This window comes from Staurois parvus, unplaced genomic scaffold (assembly GCF_062004578.1).
Source record: "Staurois parvus isolate SC_StPar_1 unplaced genomic scaffold, SC_StPar_1.0 ptg000293l, whole genome shotgun sequence".
NCBI lineage: Eukaryota > Metazoa > Chordata > Amphibia > Anura > Ranidae > Staurois > Staurois parvus.
Window position 1 is genome coordinate 183129 of NW_028318089.1, and position 23165 is coordinate 206293.

General features: G+C 44.4%; 1 protein-coding gene across 2 annotated transcripts in view; it reads right to left on the reverse strand.

Moving 5' to 3' along the window:
* NUP85 (nucleoporin 85) overlaps positions 1–23165 on the reverse strand; it is a 67697-nt gene that overhangs the window by 32665 nt on the left and 11867 nt on the right. For both annotated transcript variants that reach the window (XM_089682634.1, XM_089682635.1), the window contains 4 exons: positions 22353–22423; positions 11259–11302; positions 4033–4102; positions 1891–2012 (listed from right to left, as the gene is read on the reverse strand). In XM_089682634.1, coding sequence (XP_089538760.1) covers positions 1891–2012; positions 4033–4102; positions 11259–11302; positions 22353–22423 — 307 coding nt within the window. The remainder of the gene's footprint in view (positions 1–1890; positions 2013–4032; positions 4103–11258; positions 11303–22352; positions 22424–23165) is intronic.

Below are 23165 nucleotides of genomic sequence, written 5' to 3' on the forward strand. Positions count from 1 at the left end.
TCCCTGGTTCCTAGTAGTGGGTCTAGCAACATTTGCATTGATTGCACAAAGGCACTTCAATAGGAAGACACTTACATGAGAGTCGCGAGTCTCTCTCCTCATTGGCTCGCACATCAGTGGGAGCCACTGGCGCCTGATGCTGTCAATCATAGTCAGTGAGCCAATAAGGAGAGAGCAAGGGGTTGGAGGGGGTTGTACGTTCCGAGTCTTGCTCTACGTGTGAACATCCATGTGATTTGTCAAACTGTGTTACAGTGCATTGTCTTGATAATTACCTCCTTTGTGACTGGAAGGGCCTATACTCTCAGGGCAGCTGTGTTTCTGCCTCCTGTAGTCTACAAGAGTATCTTCAAGTGAGCCACAGCACAGTATGCTGAACCACAGCATGGAATAATCACACCAGCCAAAGAATTTGGACTCTGGAGGTCAAATGTGCTGGTGAACTGTATGTGCCTAATTGTGTGTACACCCTACGTGATCAGCTGCTTTCAGACACAATGATTCACAGTTCTTTCCATATGAACAAAAGACACGTATCAATCTTTCTCCGGGAACTAAAAAAGAGAAACTGTATCTTTCACTGCTGGGGGATTTGATCAGCAGGACTAAATTTAGCAGGAGATACATGAGGTTGTTTTGGCGCAAAATGAAATACCAATTATAGTACAGAATCACCTGTATAAAAGTCCATGGGATTAGTGCCAAATAATAAAAAGCAAGTTGATCCAAAAATGGAGCCACAGGAACACAGGGGAAGTGAGCACATCGGGGGAACCTTCTAGTAGGGAGAAGAAGTGGTCTCCAGAGAACAAGCAAAATAGAGGTGACTCAGTGCAGACTGTTAGCAAATTTATTAAAGTAAAAAGTGTTAAAATCCAATCACATTTTGCGAAATGAAATTGAACACTCTCTCCAGTGACGTCATTGTGTTCCATGCAGTGCTTCACCAGCACTCCAGCCCTCGGTCCTAGTTCTCCTGCACCATCCAGTCGGCCTTGGTACCAGTAGAGTGGCGGCAGTATCATCTACAGCGTGAGTGCCTGACCTCCTCTACACCTGACATGGACTGTTAATGTGCTCGATTTCATGTCACAAAATGAGAGTAGATTTTAACTTTTTATATTTGCTTACAGTTTAGCAGGAAAGCACACATGCATCTCTCAGAATGTTGCTCTGAAATGCTGACAGGTTCCCAGCCTACACATATTTCACTGAACACACTGAATAGAAACCTTTTTTTTATATCATCACTCCTGTGTTGCACCTCTTTCCCCAATGTCTGCAATACTTTTCTGTATCTCCCACCCAATGACGTACTAGGTTACCCGACAACCACCCTTTCTCAGTGGTAATACGGTGTTCTCTGGCAGTTCCTCTCCTCCACTTGCCTTTATTATATTCTATGGCACCTTGTGCATGTAAATTCTCTGGCATCCTTTGCTCTTCATCCACACAATGTCTTCTGCCAGCCCCTCTTTAAGAGTATACTTTCACCAATCCTCTCCTGCGCATACTGCCCGCTATCATACCCATCGCACTCCTTCCCAGCTGTCATCCCCTCCAGCATTCATAGACATTTTCAATTCTGAAATGTTCTGTATATTAAAATCTGCATAGTCGGTAATATTCCCAAACTTGCCTTTCCAGGGCCAGAACACTTTTGCAAGTAAATCACAGATCTCTAACAGCCATAAACATTCCATCATTTCATTACAACGTCAAGGTTGTCTGGATCATAATCAAACAGTAATTATTTTTACAGTGCTTTTTAAGCACAGAACAAGTCCCATAGATAAATAGATGCCACATCTGGCACTAACAGTCAGTGAACATACTTGCAGCCAGCAGATCACAATTCTTATACGAATGCTCCAAATATGTAACACATACCGCATCCCAAAACCTGTCATGTTGTGGGGGACTTTCACTTTGGAGCACATCTTGAACTATATTGTCTACTTCTGACACATGGGCACGTACCCAATCCAGCAGCAGTATCAAGAGGGATCCAGCTGAAAGACAAAGCAAGAGAAACCGAATGAGTATTTAAAACTCAATTTGAATTCAATGTGTTACAGATCTAGCACAGAATTACAGATATAGAATCATTACTTTCCTCTAGTGTTCATTTGCTAAATGCTTCTTCTAGGTCTGTGACTCAAGTATTAAAACTACTGTATTTTCCGGCGTATAAGACGACCCCCTACTTTTCCTGTTAAAATATAGTGTTTGGGCTATACTCGCCGTATAAAACTACCCCTCTTCCAATGCACACCAGTGGGAAGAATCGTGCCCCATCATCGGTGTCAGTGGGAGGAATAGTGCCCCATCATTGGTGTCAGTGGGAGGAATAGTGTCCCATCATTGGTATTAGTGGGAGGAATAGTGCCCCATCATTGGTGTCAGTGGGAGGAATAGTGCCCCATCATTAGTATTAGAGGGAGGAATAGTGCCCCATCATTGGTGTCAGTGGGAGGAATAGTGTCCCATCATTGGTATTAGTGGGAGGAATAGTGCCCCATCATTGGTATTAGTGGGAGGAATAGTGCCCCTTCATTGGTATTAGTGGGAGGAATAGTGCCCCATCATTGGTGTCAAAGCGACGAATCGTGCCCCATCATTGGTGTCAGTGGGAGGAATAGCACCCCATCATTGGTATTAGTGGGAGGAATAGTGCCCCATCATTGGTGTCAAAGCGACGAATCGTGCCCCATCATTGGTGTCAGTGGGAGGAATAGCACCCCATCATTGGTGTCAGTGGGAGGAATAGCGCCCCATCATTGGTGTCAGTGGGAGGAATAGTGCCCCATCATTGGTGTCAGTGGGAGGAATCGTGCCCCATCATTGGTATCAGTGGCAGGAATAGTGCCCCATCATTGGTGTCAGTGGGAGGAATAGTACCCCATCATTGGTATCAGTGGGAGGAATAGTGCCCCATCATTACTATCAGTGGGGGGAATAGTGCCCCATCTTTGGTGTCAGTGGGAGGAATCGTGCCTCCTCATTGGTGTCAGTGGGGGAAGGAATAGTGTTCCATCATTGGTGTCAGTGGGGGGGAATAGTGTCCCAACATTGGTGTTAGTGGGAGGAATAGTATCCCATCATTGGTGTCAGTGGGGGGTAGAATAGTGCCCCATCGTTGTTGTCAGGGGGGGGAGGAATAGTGCCCCATCGTTGGTGTCAGTGGGGGGGAGGAAAAGTGCCCCATCGTTGGTGTCAGTGGGAGGAATAATGCCCCATCATTAGTATCAGTGACACCAATAATGGGGCACTATTCCTCCCACTGACACCAATGACACTGCTGCAGCCAGCATACGTGGTTGCAGCAGCACCTCTGCAGGGCACACTTACTGGCCGCTCCTTCACTCGATTTTCGCGGGGCCGCTCGGCTCCGCCTGCTCGTCGGTGATTGGCCGCCTGTGTGCCTTTCCTGAGCTACAGTTCTGGCGGCCAATCACTGGTGAGGAGGCGGAGCCGAGCAGCCGCGCGAACATCCAGTGGCCGAACTGAATGAAGGAGCAGCCGCGCTTCCTGGACTGGATCGTCGTGGGACTGGGACCGGAGCCAGGTAAGAAACAGCAGCCCCCTGCCCACCCCTGTACTTAGTGTCCTTTCCATTAAAAAGTGTCAGCATGCCGTATACCGGTGTATAAGACGACCCCCGACTTTTGAGAAGATTTTCAAGGGGTAAAAAGTTGTCTTATACGCTGGAAAATACGGTAGTGGAATTCCATTTTATAAGGCGAGTACTGCAAAAGTGTTGCTTTTTTTATTATTTTTACAAACTTTACCCCACAGTTGAGCTTCAACTTCTATTCACTGAGAAAATATGGAAAATGACAAGGACTTTTCAAAACTCCTCTGTAGGAGGCTATATATGAACTTCTCAGGTAAAATGGTCCAATATTCAGTATGAACTACTATTATAAATGTCTACCAAGACTGTGAAAATAAACACTTGTCATTATACTAAAGCTTGTCAATGGACTGTGCAGAAAGCTATGGGAAATACAATGCATTTAGGATCCTTACCTGTAGCAGCTTCAACAAAGAGTATTTCACACAGGCTCCAGCAAAGCTCCATGGCAGACAGTATAGAGAGCTGAAAAAAATCAAAATGGTACATATGTTTAGATAAATCATCAAAATTACTTTTTTATATAAACTGGAAACCGTGGTGCGGTAATTAGTATTGATTCCCTGAAGCAATCGTGTTCTACATTTAGATCCTATTAGAACATGTGTCTCTCCTGGGTTTATGAGTAGGTAATATAGCTTTTGTCCAAACCGGTAGGATATTGCCTGATATAAATGTTCTACAAAGGCTCTCAAAGCTCAAAAAGCACCCAAAGAAAAAAAAAACACAACTCAGAAGGGAATAGCATTTTTGTAGTTTTTCAATCATTTGTTAAAGATAGACTCAAGGCAAAAAAAAGAATAGCATCTGAATTTCATAGTAGTACATAGTATGTAGTACAGCAGAGCTCACACTGGGAGAAGGAGAGACAGCACAAGAAACAAACCAGATATGCTGCTGTCCACAATTGATAACAAGGAGCATGCTGTCATGAGGTGAGAGAAGAGTAACAAAGATGAGCTCATCAGTCTGCTTCTTCTCTTTACTTCTCAAACACAGGCTTGGGGCACGAACAAAACCAAGTTGCATTACTTGACTGAAGTAAATAAAGTCAGGTCTCCAGGCTCACTTTTCTGTGTTGCAGGGTTGTCCTCAATGTTGAGAGATACCAGCAGTTATTTATCCATCATACCACACCATCAGGAAGGCATGTGATTATCCCCACATTTATAGCCAATGTCATTAAAAACTTCAGTGTAAAGCCCGGTTCACACTAGTGTGGGCCATGTGGCCCGTGTTTGTTTGGGCACAACAGCCCACTCATTTGAATGGGCTGCTGTGCCATGTGAACTGCACACAAAAAAAGTGCATACGCCCTTTTCAAAACGTGGCCACAGGGAAATCGCTTTATCTTTTTCACCACACGATTTCCCTGCGGTTCCCGTACCCTGATCACGCTGTGGGCTAAGAGTCATTTCAGAACGAATGGCAGCCTCACGCACCACGCAAGAGCAGCATGGTTTGGCTGCAGGTGGGGGGAAGCAATGCGATTCTTGCACCTGCAACCGGAACACACGGTGTGGGCTAGTGTCAACCCAGCCTAAAGAAAAAGGAGTTCTGGAAGTGATGGTTTGGCTTCCACAAAGCCCTAATCACAACATCATGGAGTCTGTCTGGGATTACATGAACAAACAGAAGAATTTGAGGCAGCTTACATGCAGGCAGGTTGCCTACTGTACTTAGCAGCTTGGCTTCCCAAGCAAGAAGACAGGGGTTAATGTTTTTTCCACCTTCTCTTGGCAAGTTCACTGGCATTCTGGGCTCTGGCCTCTTTTTCCTGTGTATTGTAAAAGAGGAGAGGTTTGGGTTCCTGGGGGCAAATGAAAACGGGAACCATTGCAGGAACCTGTGGTCCACCATAAGAACGCCGATTCGCTGAGACACCACCACTTTGGATCTGTCACATAAGAACTCCTCCCACAAGAACTTTTCCTATGCAGGTATGCTGGGGAAGTCACAGTTAGGTTTAGTTAGGGAAAGAGCATTTTGTTCTGTTAGCCGTCATGCCAAGTTTGCAGTAAAGCCTTGAAATGTTGTTTTGCCTAGCCTGCAGTTATTCATGGGGTGTATGAAAGTAACAGCACTATTCACATCACCTACAGCTGGGTCCGTGAAGCTCAATTGGGGATGAAGAGAGCTCTTCAAGAGTTAATATGAAACAGAGTTAAAACAAGTAGTTGCCAAGGGTAAGGGAGGTCTGGAATCAGCACAAGCAGCCTTTTGTGAAGTGTGGTACCTGTGCTAAGCAAAGCATACTCAAGTAGCGAGGGGGTTGCCTCAGGCACTCCCCCCAGTGGTCCATCTGTCAGGGCTCCGGGGTGTGACCAGAGGTATGTGACTGACGCAGGGAAACGCAGGCTTCAGATATGTTATAAACAATAAGACAATTTATTAAAGACCAACAATACAAACATAAATGCAGTGCAATACTAAAACATAACACAGTGCAAACGAACCAAACCAAACCACCAAACAATATATACAATGCAAGCGTCGTCAGGCAGGCCGGGTCAATAACAATCGGGCAGGTAGGAACAGGGGGTCAGGCAGAGAATGGTCGGGGTCACAAGCCAGGGATGAAACAGGAGAAGTCAGCAGAGGTCCGGAATCAGGCAGGATCAGCAACGAATCAGACAGGGAAAGGAACAGGAACAGGAATGCAGGAACAAAATACAGGGCCCAGGAAAAACACACGCACCAAGGCAAAGACTGCAGGTCTGGCCATCACTTAAATACACCTGCATAAGCAGTTTCAGGTGTTTGGCTGGCTGCAGGGTTGAGTCTCTGATTGCTGGGAGCACCCGCTGGCCAGCCCTGGTACTGCAGCCCACAAGGCAGGTGAGTCCCACCATTACTGGCCAGTCCATTCCTGACAGTACCCCCCCTCAAGGAGCGGCCTCAGGACGCTTCAAACAGTCCTAGCTGGGCAAAATGTTCCACCGCCCGGGTCTGGTAACTGGCGGGATATCAAAGACTGGCACATCGGGCAGGACTCCGGGCAGCGGCACACCGGGCAGGACTCCGGGCAGCGGCACACCGGGCAGAGGCGCATCGGGCTGGACTCCGGGCAGAGGCGCATCGGGCTGGACTCCGGGCAGAGGCGCATCGGGCTGGACTCCGGGCAGAGGCGCATCGGGCTGGACTCCGGGCAGAGGCGCATCGGGCTGGACTCCGGGCAGAGGCGCATCGGGCTGGACTCCGGGCAGAGGCGCATCGGGCTGGACTCCGGGCAGAGGCGCATCGGGCTGGACTCCGGGCAGAGGCGCATCGGGCTGGACTCCGGGCAGAGGCGCATCGGGCTGGACTCCGGGCAGAGGCGCATCGGGCTGGACTCCGGGCAGAGGCGCATCGGGCTGGACTCCGGGCAGAGGCGCATCGGGCTGGACTCCGGGCAGAGGCGCATCGGGCTGGACTCCGGGCAGAGGCGCATCGGGCTGGACTCCGGGCAGAGGCGCATCGGGCTGGACTCCGGGCAGAGGCGCATCGGGCTGGACTCCGGGCAGAGGCACATCGGGCTGGACTCCGGGCAGAGGCACATCGGGCTGGACTCCGGGCAGAGGCACATCGGGCTGGATGGAGGCATCAGGCTGGGTAGAGGCATCAGGCTGGGTAGAGGCATCAGGCTGAATTGTGGGCGCCAAGGCACCAGGCTGCACCATGGAAGGCAGGTTATCAGATGGGAGGCTGACCGGTTTGGATACTGGCAGGATGGTATTGGTTGGAAAGAACTTTCGCCTTTTCCTGGTTTTAGTTACCGGAGTACTGTAAGTAAGCACAGGTTTGTAAATGGATGGAGCAGCTGGAGACAGAGAAGAGCTGGAGGATGGAACAGGGGAGGGAACAGTTGCTACAGAGGGCTTCTTTACAGGGTTAAAGGCAGGATAGGTGCAGCGAGTGGGAACAGGGTACTGACATGCGGTAGATAGCAGGGTATACTGGGCTGTAACTGGAGGTGCTGTTGGGAAAGCAGGAATAGAGCTTTGAAGAAATAGATTTAAAGCAGGACTGGGTTTTTGCAAGCTGACTGAGGCTGGGTGCAACAAGTCTGACCATGTCTGCAATATGGGTTGAACAAAGCTCAGCTTACACAAAGCCTGTCTGACCAAAGACTGCACTGCGTTTATACAATCCCTTAATACCTGTGGTGAACATGCAGCATAATGCTCCAAGAAGTAATCCACATCATCCTCTAATAACCATACCAGGGACTCTACCTGGTCGGCACTAAATGGCGGCAAAAATTCATCCCTGCATTCGGGGTACCAGATGAAGCCAACTCAGTACAAACCTGAATCAATGGCTGCACCTCAGAGAATTCTGTGCCCTGATCTACTAGAACATGAGCGATCCGTATACATTCTAGCAGTTGATCCCGGGGATACTCCTTCAGAGTTTGATAAGCATATTCTCTGTCATCAAACACTAGCAGAGATAAATACACAACCTCATCAAGATCCATCCTTCCCAGCAACAAGCCAAGATGGCTTCCCTGTGCAGCCACTTCTGGTCAGGATTGGCCTTGGTGTAATGTCAGGGCTCCGGGGTGTGACCAGAGGTATGTGACTGACGCACGGAAACGCAGGCTTCAGATATGTTATAAACAATAAGACAATTTATTAAAGACCAACAATACAAACATAAATGCAGTGCAATACTAAAACATAACACAGTGCAAACGAACCAAACCAAACCACCCACAGATAACAATATATACAATGCAAGCGTCGTCAGGCAGGCCGGGTCAATAACAATCGGGCAGGTAGGAACAGGGGGTCAGGCAGAGAATGGTCGGGGTCACAAGCCAGGGATGAAACAGGAGAAGTCAGCAGAGGTCCGGAATCAGGCAGGGTCAGCAACGAATCAAGACAGGGACAGGAACAGGAACATGAATGCAGGAACAAGATACAGGGCCCAGGAAAAACACACACACCAAGGCAAAGACTGCAGGTCTGGCCATCACTTAAATACACCTGCATAAGCAGTTTCAGGTGTTTGGCTGGCTGCAGGGTTGAGTCTCTGATTGCTGGGAGCACCCGCTGTCCAGCCCTGGTACTGCAGCCCACAAGGCAGGTGAGTCCCACCATTACTGGCCAGTCCATTCCTGACACCATCTCTCATAGCAAAGGAAGCAGATCAGCGCTATAGAGGCCCTAAACCTGGCCGCCAGGAATAGAAGAGTACAAAGACAAAGTGCACGTATGAGGTCCTCGCTAGGTGCACAGTGGGACCCCATTCTGCCACTGTCTGTGAGATGAAAAAAGATACACTAGACAGGTGGAATAGGCATAGGCTTGGCGTGTTCCTTCTAAATGCAAACAGTTACAGTCAAGGTATGCACTGACAAGGCACCAGAGCATACACAGTGTACGGCCAATCTCTGAGTTGGAGGACAGCCTAAAGGTTGAATTCCCCTGACAGCAGCCCAGCCTTGTCCCAGGGAATTGATGGGTGCGACACGGTAAAAGTACCGCAGGGCCAGAGTGAGTAACCCAGCAACACCGTGCCTAGCGTAGTCCGGAAGAGCCACAACAAAAAAAACCCCACCACCAGCCCACATACAGTGTATATATAAAGTCTACACACCCCTGTTAAAATGTCAGGTTTCTGTGATGTAAAAAAATTAGACAAAGATAAATAATTTCAGAACTTTTTCCACCTTTAATGTAACCTATAAACTGAAATCTTGTAGGTGGAGGGAAGTAAAAATAAAAAAAACTAAAATAATATGGTTGCATAAGTGTGCACACCCTTAAACTAATACTTTGGTGAAGCAGCTTTTGATTTTATTCCAGCACTCAGTCTTTTTGGGTATGAGTCTATCCGCATGGTACATCTTGTCTTGGCAATATTTGCCCACTCTTTCTTGCAAAAACACTCCAAATCTGTCAGATTGCGAGGGCATCTCCTGTGCACAGCCCTCTTCAGATCACCTCACAGATTTTCCATCAGACTCGGGTCTGGGCTCTGGCTGGGCCATTCCAAAACTTGAATCTTTTTCTGGTGAAGCCATTCCTTTGCTGATTTGGATGTATGCTTTGGGTCGTTCTCATGCTAAAAGATGACGTTCCTCTTCATGTTCAGCTTTCTAGCAAAAGCCTGAAGGTTTTGTGCCAATATTGACTGGTATTTGGAACTGTTCATAATTCCTTCTACCTTGACTAAGGCCCCAGTTCCAGCTGAAGAAAAACAGCCCAAAGCATGATTCTGCCACCACCATGCTTCACTGTGGGTATGGTGTTCTTTTGGTGATGTGCAGTGTTATTTTTGCACCAAACATATCTTTTGGAATTATGGTCAAAGAGTTCAACCTTGGTTTCATCAGACCAGAACGCATTTTCCCACATGCTTTTGGGAGACTTCAGATGTTTTTTTGCAAAATTTAGCGGGGCTTGGATGTTTTTCTTTGTAAGAAAAGGCTTCTGTCTAGCCACTCTACTCCATAGCCCAGACATATGAAGAATACGGGAGATTGTTGTCACATGGACCACACAGCCAGTACTTGCCAGATATTCCTGCAGCTCCTTTAACCACTAGCCCTCCAGAGGATTTACCCCCCTTCCTGACCAGGTAATAAGGAGCGGAGTTATTTTAACTGACAATTGCGCAGTCATGCAACGCTGCACCGAAATGAAATTTATGTCCTTTTTCTCCCACAGATAGAGCTTTCTTTCGGTGGTATTTGATCGCCTGTGCGCTTTTTATTTTTTTGTACTATAAACAAAAAAAGACTGACAATTGTGAGAAAAAAAATATTTTGGACTTTTTGCTATTAAACATGTCCAGTAAAAAAAATTGTAAAAATCAAATTTTGTTATAAATTTAGGCCAAAATGTATTCTGGTACATGTCTTTGCTGAAAAACAAAATCCCAATACGTGTAGATTAAATGGTTTATGTGAAAGTTATAGCGTTTACAAATGGCGGTATATTATATTATATATTATTCTTTTTTTAACTAGTAATGGAGGCGATCAGCAACTTATAGTGAGACTGCGGCGGGCATTCTGACACCTTCCTGTCGAGTTCCTCCAAAAACTGAAAACTTGTATGTAAGTGTACCTAGACGAATTGATGCCGTTTTGAAGGCAGAGGTTGTTCACACCAAATATTGTTTCGATGTGGATTTCTTTTCTGTTAATTGCCTTTTTTTTTTCTTTTTTACTTGCTAAAAAGTTATTAGCATTTTGATTTCTGAACACTTTCCTAATTTACAGCATTTTTTCACACTTGCCTAAGACTTTTGCATTGCACAGCTATACATATATATATAAATAAAATAGGGTATTTAATATATTACACAATCATACTCAAGAAAATAGACAAGATATATCCAATCAATTATTGCACTCTTTTTCCATAGAAAAACAAGCAGCTTCCTTACTACCCAGATAAGAGAGCGCAGCTGTGTGGCACTTCCCTAGCACAAAAACAGGTACAGATCCATGCGGCCCTGCGGATAAAGACCCACTTCCTGTCTGCGGGAAGGGGTTAAACGACAGCAGCTATAGCATTTGTAGTTCAATAGTCTGAGTTTGTGCTGCAGCTTTTTAACGAAAATGGTTACACATCAAAAACAATAATTGCAACTAGTTGATACTGAGTAACATTTCTCCAGCACTTACCTGGTCAGAGTATTTGGCATTTTGAGCCCCATCACGTGTAGAATCTGAAAAGAAAACATAAATCTAAGGTAAATTTGATATTATTACATGTCATATTATAAAGAGAAAGGGGACATATCATATGAAAATATACAGAAAATAGTATGTTGAAGATACAGCATGGAACAAGGCACAGAAAAAACAGTGCTCAGGGTGCCAAACTGAATAAATACTGTACCAACAAACTACGAACCTGGACATATAAGATATAATCTGATCCCTCACAAAGTGTTCTTCATATCTAGCTGTTATATAACAGTATGCAAATGACAACAAATTGAATGTAATAAAGCAGATGATGACAGTTGATTGACTGTAATAGAATTTTCAGCCAGGACTTTATTATTGCAAGGAGTATTTGTTATAATCATGTGCTAGGGGTGAAGAACAGGACTTTACCTGTTTACGTATAGCCTAGCCATCTTCTGCACTGTTCAGGACCGAGCTGTCACACTGACAAACCAGTTCTACAAATTACACGGCTAGAGTGACTCTCCCAATCTAACCACCAGAACTCTGGTGACAATGTAATCACTGGCCAGCTATGTATAAGGATCTCTGCGTGCTCCTGATAAACAAAGCACAGAGAATGGCTGTCAAGGTGATATTGGAGCTCAGCCGATTACACTGGGAGAGATGTGCTGTTGATCAGAAACGTAGAGGCTTTTAAGGTGAGCCCAAAAACCCAATTTTCTTTCTCATCCATTACAGGACACATGAAGGCTTTCGCCTTTGAGACTTTCAAAATAAGTCCATCTTATGGTTAGGCAACACAGCAAACAAACTTAAACAGGCCCAGAAAAAAAACCCAACAGAGAACTAGGGACTGCCTGCAACTCACAGAGCTGCCTGAAGTACGTTACACTCAAAGCTGGAATCAGATGGGGGTCGCAAAGTAAACCTGATAGAAATTTGAAAACACGTGCACAGAAGACCAGGTAAGTAGCCTTGCAAATCTGGAATCAATAGCTTAAATCCCAAGAGGAACTCACAGATCTAGCAGGTAGGAAAAGTGGAACCCAGGTAGGAAAAAGTGGAACCCAATCCTTGAGACCATAAGCCTGGATGATGGTCTGTCTGAGCCACCTCGATGGTGGGATGTGAAACCAGAGCTCTCTTACAGGGTTCATCTGGGATTACAGAAAGGGAATCGTTCTTCCAGAAAAAAAAGCAATGGCTGACACATTCGCACAGGCTTACCTACATCCATTCAATGAGGGTAAACTTCCTTTTGGTGAACTGAAGCTTGACAGTGGGATGGAAGAACAATGTCCTGGTTGAGGCAAAAGGCAGAAATTACCTTATGCAGGAAAAAGCCCTGACCCTCAACGCCACTTGTTCTTATGCAATACCAGAAAGGGTTTTTTTGCAGGATAAGGCTGGAAATTTAGACACTTGCCTCAAAGAGCTGATAGCTACCGGTAATGCCACTTTGTTGGTGAGAGTAGAGGATAATGTCTGAGCTGGGTTCAAACGGCAATTTCTGAAGTGCAAAGAGAACAACATTCAGATCCCATGAAGTTACATGGGAAAGAACAGGGACACTACATAGGAGACTCCCTGTTCAAAGGCCTTAATCAAGGAGTGGCAGGCAAACGGTCTCTAAAAAAAGGAATAGAAAGATTTAAGTAGTAGTCCGGCACACATATTCCAATTTAAAAAATGTATTGATATTTGGGGGAACAGCTAAAAAACAAGTCTCAGCCATAATGAGCCTTGGTATTAATGTACTCAAACACTGCAACAACAGACAAAAAAAAAAAAATCTGGAAATGGGAGTGTGCAACAAACAACACCTATATAAAAAATTTAAAAACTAAACAACATCATTACAAACAGAAAAATGTTACGCACGTATTACAGTGATTGGCTATATCATCAGCATTTAGACACAAGAATAAATCCAAACCTTCAGGTGTATAAGGAGCGCCAAGAAAAGTGGAATCCACAATATGACAAATAGTCCACATGACCTGAAGAAGGGGTGTGCCCCGAAACATGTAGTCATCTAAACAACCGGCTTCCTTATTTCTTCTCTTGTGCTAAATGGATTTCCAGCCTGTCATCCACTCAGCCCATCTGCCATGAATCCAGATTCTCGGGCAGGCTTCATGCCAGAACCTTGACATCACATCACATCCGACCCGGCTGTTCAGCCATTTCCGCTCCGTTGGCCTGTGTCCATCCGAATGCATACCATCTACATCCATCCTGGCTTCCTGCTAGGCCTGTGATGCACTTCCAGTGCGCCAGTGGCATTCTCTGAAACACTCCAAGTGTCCCCATATACAGGATTCGAGTACCATTCTCCCAGTGGTCAACTTATTTCTAGGCACAACAGGCATTTCCAGTAAGGTTTGTGACTGCATGCACAAGTGGTTTTAATGACTAATTTCTATGACAATTTGGACTTTAATAAATGTTGTTTTATTACTTTTTACACCTGATTAACTCCTCTGTCTTTGTGGACAATTTGTCATATTGTGGATTCCACATTTCTTGGTGCTCCTCATACAGTTGAAAGTTTGGATTCAGGTTGTTCATTTGAAGATGTGAGCTGCAGGATTTGCCATCCACACCATCACTTATGCTTCCTGTACCTCTTACTTTTGCGCCAGATTCTTTTATACAAAAGAATAAATACCTATCCGTATATGAGACTACAAAATGTAGTAGAATAAATACAAATTAGTTTGCTTGATAAATATGTCCAAGTCTCAGCAAAGGCTAAGACCAAAAGGAGCTCTTGTCCCCAACCTATGTATCCAGAACACCTCTCTTTCAACAAGTTTATGTACATAAATCACCACCTCTGTAAGATGAATTAACCCCTTCTATTCCAGAGAAAGCGAAAGAAGTCCTATCTCTATTGTGTAACTGTAAGAAATGTTCTGACACATTAGATGGTCAGTAATCCTCTTTATTACAACCATTGCAGTAGTGTTCTGAACTTCTTACTCTAAAGGACCAATTGTACATCCTATGTACTGTAAGGAACATAGTGTACATTCTATTACATACACTACATAATGTGCTCGACTGTTAATGAAGTCCTTAATGGTGAACGCACCACCACTGATTTAATCACATTAGTATTTCCATGTACTCTACAGTAGCGGCATATCTTTATACCACACCATAGGAACCAATTACTGATAACCATGTTTTAAAAACTTCTTTATATTGAAATAACTAGGTGACAGGATGAAACCTAAGGTCGGGGCTTTGCGACTTGAAATCTGACATCCACTCCCCCACCCAAATCCAATGTAAGTGTTCATCTACAAACAGGCCCATTTTTTCTGAATTATATCCGCAGTTTTAGGGTATTGCACTCATAAATTAGTGAAAAAGGTTAACCTCCCCTCTTTTTTTCTTAATTTATTCTTACACAAATTCATCAGTAGATTTTGTCTTGGTCTATCAACCACTTCCCATCCACCCGCAGCCTATAAACAGCGGACGGGAAACAGGGCAATGCGGGTTAACGTACCTGGGCTCCTGTGCGGCTCACAGAGCACGCACTCAGGAGACCTGTGATTAGTGTGCTGCCTGGACACAGCGGATCACAATACTGCTGTGTCCAGGTGATCACGTGGTCTTGTACCATGTGACTGCTGTGTTCAATGACAGCAAACTACAATGCAAACTGAAAGTAGAGAGAACCACTGCTGCAGCCTGTGAGTGTACAGCAGCCTGTCAAAGTGCAAGTACACTCACAGACTGCAGTGCCAGCCTGCCCCAGTGTCCCTGATCACTGCCCCAGTGTAGTATAAATAAAGAGTGCTGCCAGCCCGTCACCTGTCCCAGTGTCACCAGTGCTCACAGCTTATACCAACGTTCGGAGCACCGCCATACTCCATACCAGCATCCTGATCATTGCCATACCCCATACCAATTCCTTGATCGTCACCATACTCCATACCAGCACCCTGACCACCGCCACACCTCATACCAGCTCCCTGACCACCGCCATACCAGTGTCCTGACTACTGCCATACCCCATACCAGCACCCTGACCACTGCCATACCAGCGCCCTGACCACTGCCATACCAGCGCCCTGACCGCCGCCATACCCCATACCAGCGCCCTGACCGCCGCCATACCCCATACCAGCGCCCTGATCCCCGCCATACACCATACCAGCGCCCTGATCGCCACCATACCAGCACCCTTATCACCGCCATACCCCATACCAGCGCCCTGATCACCGCCATACCCCATACCAGCACCCTTATCACCGCCATACCCCATACCAGCACCCTTATCACAGCCATACCCCATACCAGCACCCTTATCACCGCCATACCCCATACCAGCGCCCTGATCACCGCCATACCCCATAACAGCACCCTGATAACCGCTATACCTCATAACAGCGCCCTGATCACCGCCATACCCCATAACAGCGCCCTGATCACCGCCATACCCCATAACAGCGCCAAGATCACCGCCATACCCTATACCAGCACCTTGATCACCGCCATAACAGCGCCCTGATCACCGTCATACCCCATACCAGTGTCCTGACTACTGCCATACCCCATACCAGCACCCTGACCACTGCAATACCAGCGTCCTGATCACCGTCATATCCCATACCAGTGTCCTGACTACTGCCATACCCCATACCAGCACCCTGACCACTGCAATACCAGTGTCCTGATCTCCGCCATACACCATACCAGCGCCCTGATCACCGTCATACCCCATACCAGTGTCCTGACTACTGCCATACCCCATACCAGCACCCTGACCACTGCAATACCAGTGTCCTGATCTCCGCCATACACCATACCAGCGCCCTGATCACCGTCATACCCCATACCAGTGTCCTGACTACTGCCATACCCCATACCAGCACCCTGACCACTGCAATACCAGTGTCCTGATCTCCGCCATACACCATACCAGCGCCCTGATCACCGTCATACCCCATACCAGTGTCCTGACTACTGCCATACCCCATACCAGCACCCTGACCACTGCAATACCAGCGTCCTGATCGCCACCATACACCATACCAGTGCCCTGACCACCGCCATACCCCATACCAGCACCCTGATCATCGCCATACACCAGAGCAGCGCCCTGATCACTGCCTTACCATTGTCCTGATCACCGTCATACCATTTTCCTGATCACCGCCATACATCATACCAGCGTTCTGATCAACAACATATCCTATATACCCATCCTGATCAATTTTCAAATATATATATATATATATATATATATATATATATACCAAAGTTATAGACTCTAACTTTCACACAAACTAAATATACACTGTTTTGGGTTATTGTCACCAAAAAATATAGCAGAATACATACAGAAGAAAGGTGATTTGCTAAATTTTATAACAAAAATACATTTTCTGTATTTTTTTTTTTAATCGTTTATCTAGCAAAAAAATGAAAAAACCCAGTGGTGATTAAATACCACCAAAAGAAAACTCTTGTCTTAAAAAATTATAAAAAATTAATTTGGGTACAGTTCTGCATGTCTGAGTAATTGCCATTCAAAGTGTGACAGTGCTGAAAGCTGTAAGATGGCCTGGAAGGAGGTGAAAGTGGCCAGACTTGACATGGTAAAAGTTTTTGTTTTCAGAACTCAAAATAATTCATAAAGGGTGCAGCCTACCTCCTGACATCACATTTCTAGCACAATCTACAGTGTGCTATTTTTGCGGAAGGTGTTTTGTAGTTCTCACATTTTTTTTATAGTTTGATATATGGATGTTTTCACTTGGTTTGATTTGCTTATATCATATTTATTATTCTTTTTCCAAGAACACTTTAAGCTTTAGGGCAATTTCTTAGCACCATCAACATAGTGTGTCATTTTCAGGGGCAGGTGTACAGTAGTCCCTGGAACATTTATTGATTGTTATATAGGAGTTTCACCTATGATTTATCACAAATATTTCATGTGTTATTTTTCCTGGTAACAGCAGATGTTTCATCCCTTTACACCATCATTCAACATGAAGATGCGTTATTGGCCCTTCATTGGGCATTGAGTAGAAGAGAGGACATTCCATATGCACAGAAGTGTTTTTTGAGGAAGTCTTTGGAATTTTGTCTTGCTCACAATTACTTCTGGTATAATGGGGACTTTTTTTCCCCAAACAAAAGGCGTTGCAATCGGCGCACGTTTTACACCAAGTATAGCCAATCTATTTATGGTGGAAAGGGAAGACAGAAATGTCTTGAACCATGGCCGTAAACAGATTCTGCTATACAAAAGATTTATCGATGACCTGTTCGTCATCTGGGCAGGTCCTGAGGTACAACGGATTCAGTTTTTGGATAAATTAAATCATAATCCAAGTAACATCAAATTAGATTGTCAGTACAATGGAGCTGAATTAAATTTTTTGGATCTAATCATATTTAGGAAGAATGACTCTTTATTTTCCAAAACGTATTTCACGCCAACAGTTCGCAATAGTTATTTACCCTGTCATAGTGGGCATCACCCTTTGTAGCTTAAAAACATACCAAAAGGTCAAATAATGCGTATAAGAAGAAACTGTCATGAGGAAAGTGCCTTTATAAACCAATCAAAGCTAATTATGGATAAGTCTGTTGAAAAGGGATATGAAAGGGAAACCCTCCATGAGACTATTGAGGAGATACGGAATATACATAGGGAAAAATGTTTGATAAATAAACAAGTGAATAAAGATGACAATAAACATCAGTGGGGTTCACATCAGGCCGTGACCATCCGTGACGTCAGCACACACGCTGGGACCACATGGTGAGAGCACGTGATCGTTGTTTAAGATCTCAGTTACCAGTGTGCGGTGAGACTGTCACTAGCTGCTGTGAGTGGCGGCCATCTTATTGGAAGTATATACACAATGTGCATTACCATGTTACTCAGTGTGAGTGCTTTTCTTAAGGGGGGTTTTCTATAGCAATAAATTATTTTTTTTTTTCACCGTAAAAACAAAGGAGGGTCCCGCTGAAAATCAATGACAATCTGAGTACAGATAATATTTGAAGATATGAGAGATGGTCTGAAGATCTGTTGACTTGTGATTTGATTGGCCTGGGAAACTGAATCCAGTGCGCTAGTTGACCTTTATTTAATTAGAGGTCACTGGATTGATGGAGGAGATCGGAGTATGAGATACTAATAATCTATTGATTGGAGGTCCTTTTGGGCTGCTGGTTGATTATCAAGTTCAAGATTTCACAACTATTCATTAAGGAGATTGATTGAATTCCTATTAATTTTCCACTGCTGCTTACTCCCCAGCTTCTGGTGGGTGTTGAATCCAATGGGGTATTAATCACTGCAGAATCACATGGATGGTGGATCACTTTGTCTTAAAGAGACACCACTGGAATAAATTGAACTTTTCACATTATAATTTTGGTTTTGTTTTTTTTCTTTCTTTTATCCTTTTATATTAATTGGACATTGTGTTTTGACATAGCGCTGTTTATGTGTATTTTTTTTAGTCACTGCTTATAGGTTATTTTTAAAGTGTCGCACAAGTTTTCACTTGAGAGGAAGGTGTATTGTAGCACCATGCAATATGGTGATTTGTAGTAACACATTTGTAGCAACACGAAACGCAAGACTGGGATTTTTTTATCTCTAGAGTTGAGATCACACCATTACACACTGAAGAGGGAGGTGCATTGTAGCAACACTACTCGTTTTTTAATCACACACATTACTATTCCCTTAACTAGTGTCTCACAGGTATAGGAGTGGCAGCGCAGCATTCCAATTGTGCTATTACCACACACATATTTGTGTTAATTACTAGCAGCAGCAGCCCAAAGGTACTGATCCATCTGTACACTGCGCAGCATTCCCAAATACATGATAGTGTACTCATAGACCTGCACATCTCATAAATACTTAAAGTGGAACTGAAGTCCCACTGTAAAAACCTGCGAGCAGGCAGGCTTTTATGTCTCTTCTGCAATAAAGTGTCCCTACCTGCCTGCCTGCTCACTGTCTCCTCTGGAACTGTAAACTGAGCTGCGCATTCGCAGCAGTGCTGGTTCGGTCTCTGAATGCCAGGATGATGACCTGCTGCACATGCGCAGGAGTGACATCATCCTCCACCAGCCAATGAAGAGGCCCAAAGACTGGCACTTATAAAAAGCTGCCAGTGCTAGACCTTTGGACAGGCAAGTATGTAGACCTGAGTTCTGCTTTAAAGTGTTTAGATTTAGGGGCCTGAACATGGCGCTGGGAGACTGCTAAGTGCAGGAGCTCCAGACGCCCGCCACATGGAGACTGTCTGGAGCTAGACCTCTTTGGATTTCACCCCAAAGGTCTCACCGGATCCTGCTGGTGGTCCCGATCGGAGCTGTACAGTGTGTCCGCAGTATCTGCAGAGGTCACGTGACAGCTGGCGGTAAGAGTGAGCCCTGGTGGAAGGACCGAGCTGCAGAGGACCGGGGCTGGGATCCTGGATCCGGGATTCAGCCGGCAGAGGTGCTCTCTGGAGTGCAGGGGTTGCTGAGAGAGGGGGACAGAGGAGGCGCCTGAAAAGACCAAGCATGGAGGGACTGAAGGAGGGACTGTCCGTGCGGGGATGTGCTAAACCAGTGGCTCAACGTCCCAAAGACCTTGGGAAGAGCAACATACCTTGGGAGACCCTGAGACCAGGAGCTACCCAGGGGCACAGGACATCTTGAGCCCCTGCCCAGTCCCCCTTCAGGTGATCCTGCAAATAGGGACATGAGACTCCAACTCAGGGATAGAAGAGAGCACAGAGACAGATGGACCCAGAACCCCAGGCTCAGAGTTGCGTGGGTAACGGCAGGAGATTTAAGCTGCTACTGTCTCTGTTGTTAGCAACTGCATACCTGAGCTGTGGGGCTGGGCAGTCAGAATATTAAGGAACTGGGGGATCTCAGTGGCCAAGTGCTGGTGCTAATAACGTTTACATTATTAAAGTTATTCGGAACTGCAAAATTTACTGAAGAAGAACAAGGAGGACGGGCCTTCCCTTTTGCCACACATTTTGTCATTTGACAAATACGCTATCAATGCACCAAAATACGTATTGAAAAAATGCACAGCACTCCATACCCAACAAAGGTTCAGTTTGGCTTTTTGGGGCCTTTTTAATGAACATTTTGGTGAAGTTTTTAATAAACATTTTACAGGTTTTTTTCAAACGCACATTTTAAAAAAATGTGAGCTGAAGTTGTTATGTGCATTTTGGTGCTTTTTAATGTTTTGGTTCCTTTTTTACCATTATTTATTTGTTAATGGCACCCGAAAGTGGCTAGCAGATGTGCAGTTTGCCAAAACATGCATAAAAACCAAATCAATATGCACTTTAAAAAAATGCTAAAATATGTGCTAAGAAAAGTGCCAAAATGTGTGTTACAAACCACACCAAAATGCATGTTAAAATAACCTGTGCCAAAATGTGCATTAAAGTGCCTAAGGCTAGGTTCACACCTATGCAGGTTTCCTTTGAGCCATTTCTGCATTGTGTTTTGCGGTGTGTTTTTGCACTTGCGTTATTGCCACGTTTTTGATGCATTTTGCGGGGGTTTTTTTCCCATTTGTTTTATTGTTCTTGTTGATAGACAGATTTAAAATGCAAAAAACAAAAACGCATCAAAAACACCACAAAAATGCAATACATGTTTTTCTGCAAGGTTTCCATTGAAGTTTATAGAACCAAAAATGCAACTTTTTGCATACAAAAAAGTCTCTGACCCGTTCCAAAAAATGCACCAAGCTATTTTCATGTAATGGTCTTTTTAACTTTGGCTTCACTGTTTAAACTCAGGTGATCTGTAATCACACAATTAGTTTACAAGATCACATGCAGCCCTCCCCCTTCTACACAGATCTCAGAGGAAAAACTTCTCTTCTCCTGAGAACAAATGTTCTCCGCTTCATAAACAGGGGGACAGAGGAGAAGATTTTTCCCTGAGAACTGCAGAGAACTGAAATGAGATAAATGATCTCTGCTTAATAAATATACACCTTAAATTGGAAGATCAAGAGAATAGAGAGAGAAGAAATAATTTAAGGATTCGGGGACAACCAGAAGATTCACATGAAGAATACCTTGGAAAAAAATAAGGAGGGTGTTTAATCCAATAATAGGTAGATTAGCCACAGATCCTTTGAAAATTGAGAGTACATAGGTTAAGACGCCAGCCAGGAGCAACACCAGATATCCCTAGAGACGTGATTGTACGTTTCCATCATTAGGAGGATATAGAGAGAATATGGAAACAATTGTGGGAGATCCCAAAATAAAATTTGGAGAAACGAAGTTGCAAGTATTTGCGGACATTGCATCTGAGACATTAGCTAGAAGATCGTTGAAAACTCTATTGGATCAGATGAGGGAGAAAAGAGTTCGATATAACTGGGGATTCCCAGCATGCAGAATCGGATGGAAAGACAGGAAATCGGCAAGGCTGAGATTCCCAGAAGCACTTAGTGACTTTTGTGAAAAACTAGAACTGCAGAATGTGGACATTGCTGGGTGGCCAGAGGGGTCTAATGAGAGTGTAAGGTGGAGAAAAGAGAAGTGGCAGTTTGCAAATAAAAAGAGAAGATAGATGGAGGTGGGGTGGGGGTATGGTCAGGGGAGAGATGTGGTGGAAGGGGGAGAGGAAGGGGGGTAATAACCCCCGTCCTCCCCCTCTGGCTTGCCCACAGGAGGGCTAAAGGTTAAAAAAAAAAAACAACTGCCCAGCACCCGGAACTACATGTCCCGGGGGTCGGACGATATAAATTCAACATCCCTGGTACCGTTTGTCTAGTGCGCACATATGCAGCAGTGTAACCCGTAGGTCAACAACTTTCCACTATCCCTCTACGGATGAGAAATAAATTTGATTTTTTACAGATAGGAAAGTATTTGGAAGACAAAAAATGCAAACTGCAAAAACCAGTGACTATTTATATAAAGCAACCCAGATCTTATTATAAAAGCCCCTCCCCCGCCACCACCTTCAATAAAAATTTTACACTAATCAGAATTGTGTGTCACTCAGAGAGCTAATGCTTCATTAAATCACATACTGTAAAAAACGACTTACCCTTCAATGTGAGCATTTCAAGCATGCCGGCACGCAGAACTGAGCGATAATTTTTACTGACTTGGACTAGTCTGTGAAAAAAAAAAAAGCAAAAAAGATGAATCAAGGCAGAAAAGGAAATTATGCCCATGTTTAAAAAATAGCTCACTATATTGTCACTCATTACCAAACCTCCATGGCTTAAAAATTTTTTTTTTTTAGTTTTCGGTGAAGCTAACTTTTTAACCACTTCAGTTCCAGGGCTTTTTTTGTACTTAGGATGTGTAGCACCCCTGTCTTTTTTTAACATACAAAACAGGGGATTGATTTAGAATCATATCATTCACACAGCCCCAGAGATTTACCACAAAAGATAAATTGTTAGACCTGTGATTAAAATATTACACAAGTGCAATTTGTATGTAATGTAAAGCAATAATAAAACTTAGGGGTCACCCAAGATTTACAGAATTTTCTAATTGGATTTGAGTGTCAGTCTTTGGTAAAAACCTTTTTAAACAATCCTCTAAAAGTCAAAGATCATCTTTATTTAGAATAGCCCCCTGCCCTTTTTTGATGATACACTGGCATACACAGAATTAGCAATCAGTTTCCATCAATGGTTATTGTAGCATTAAGAGAAGATCAAGTGAGGTTTGTGCCAACAAGAAGTAAACACAACAACCCCATTTACACAGGTTATCATATAAAATATCAAATAAAATTCTGGAAAACATTTCAATTGCTTGCATGAGGATTTGATACTTAAAGCAGATCTATAGGCAAAACGTTTTTGCATTCTGCATAGAGTAAGGGAGGTTTATAACCCCTGTA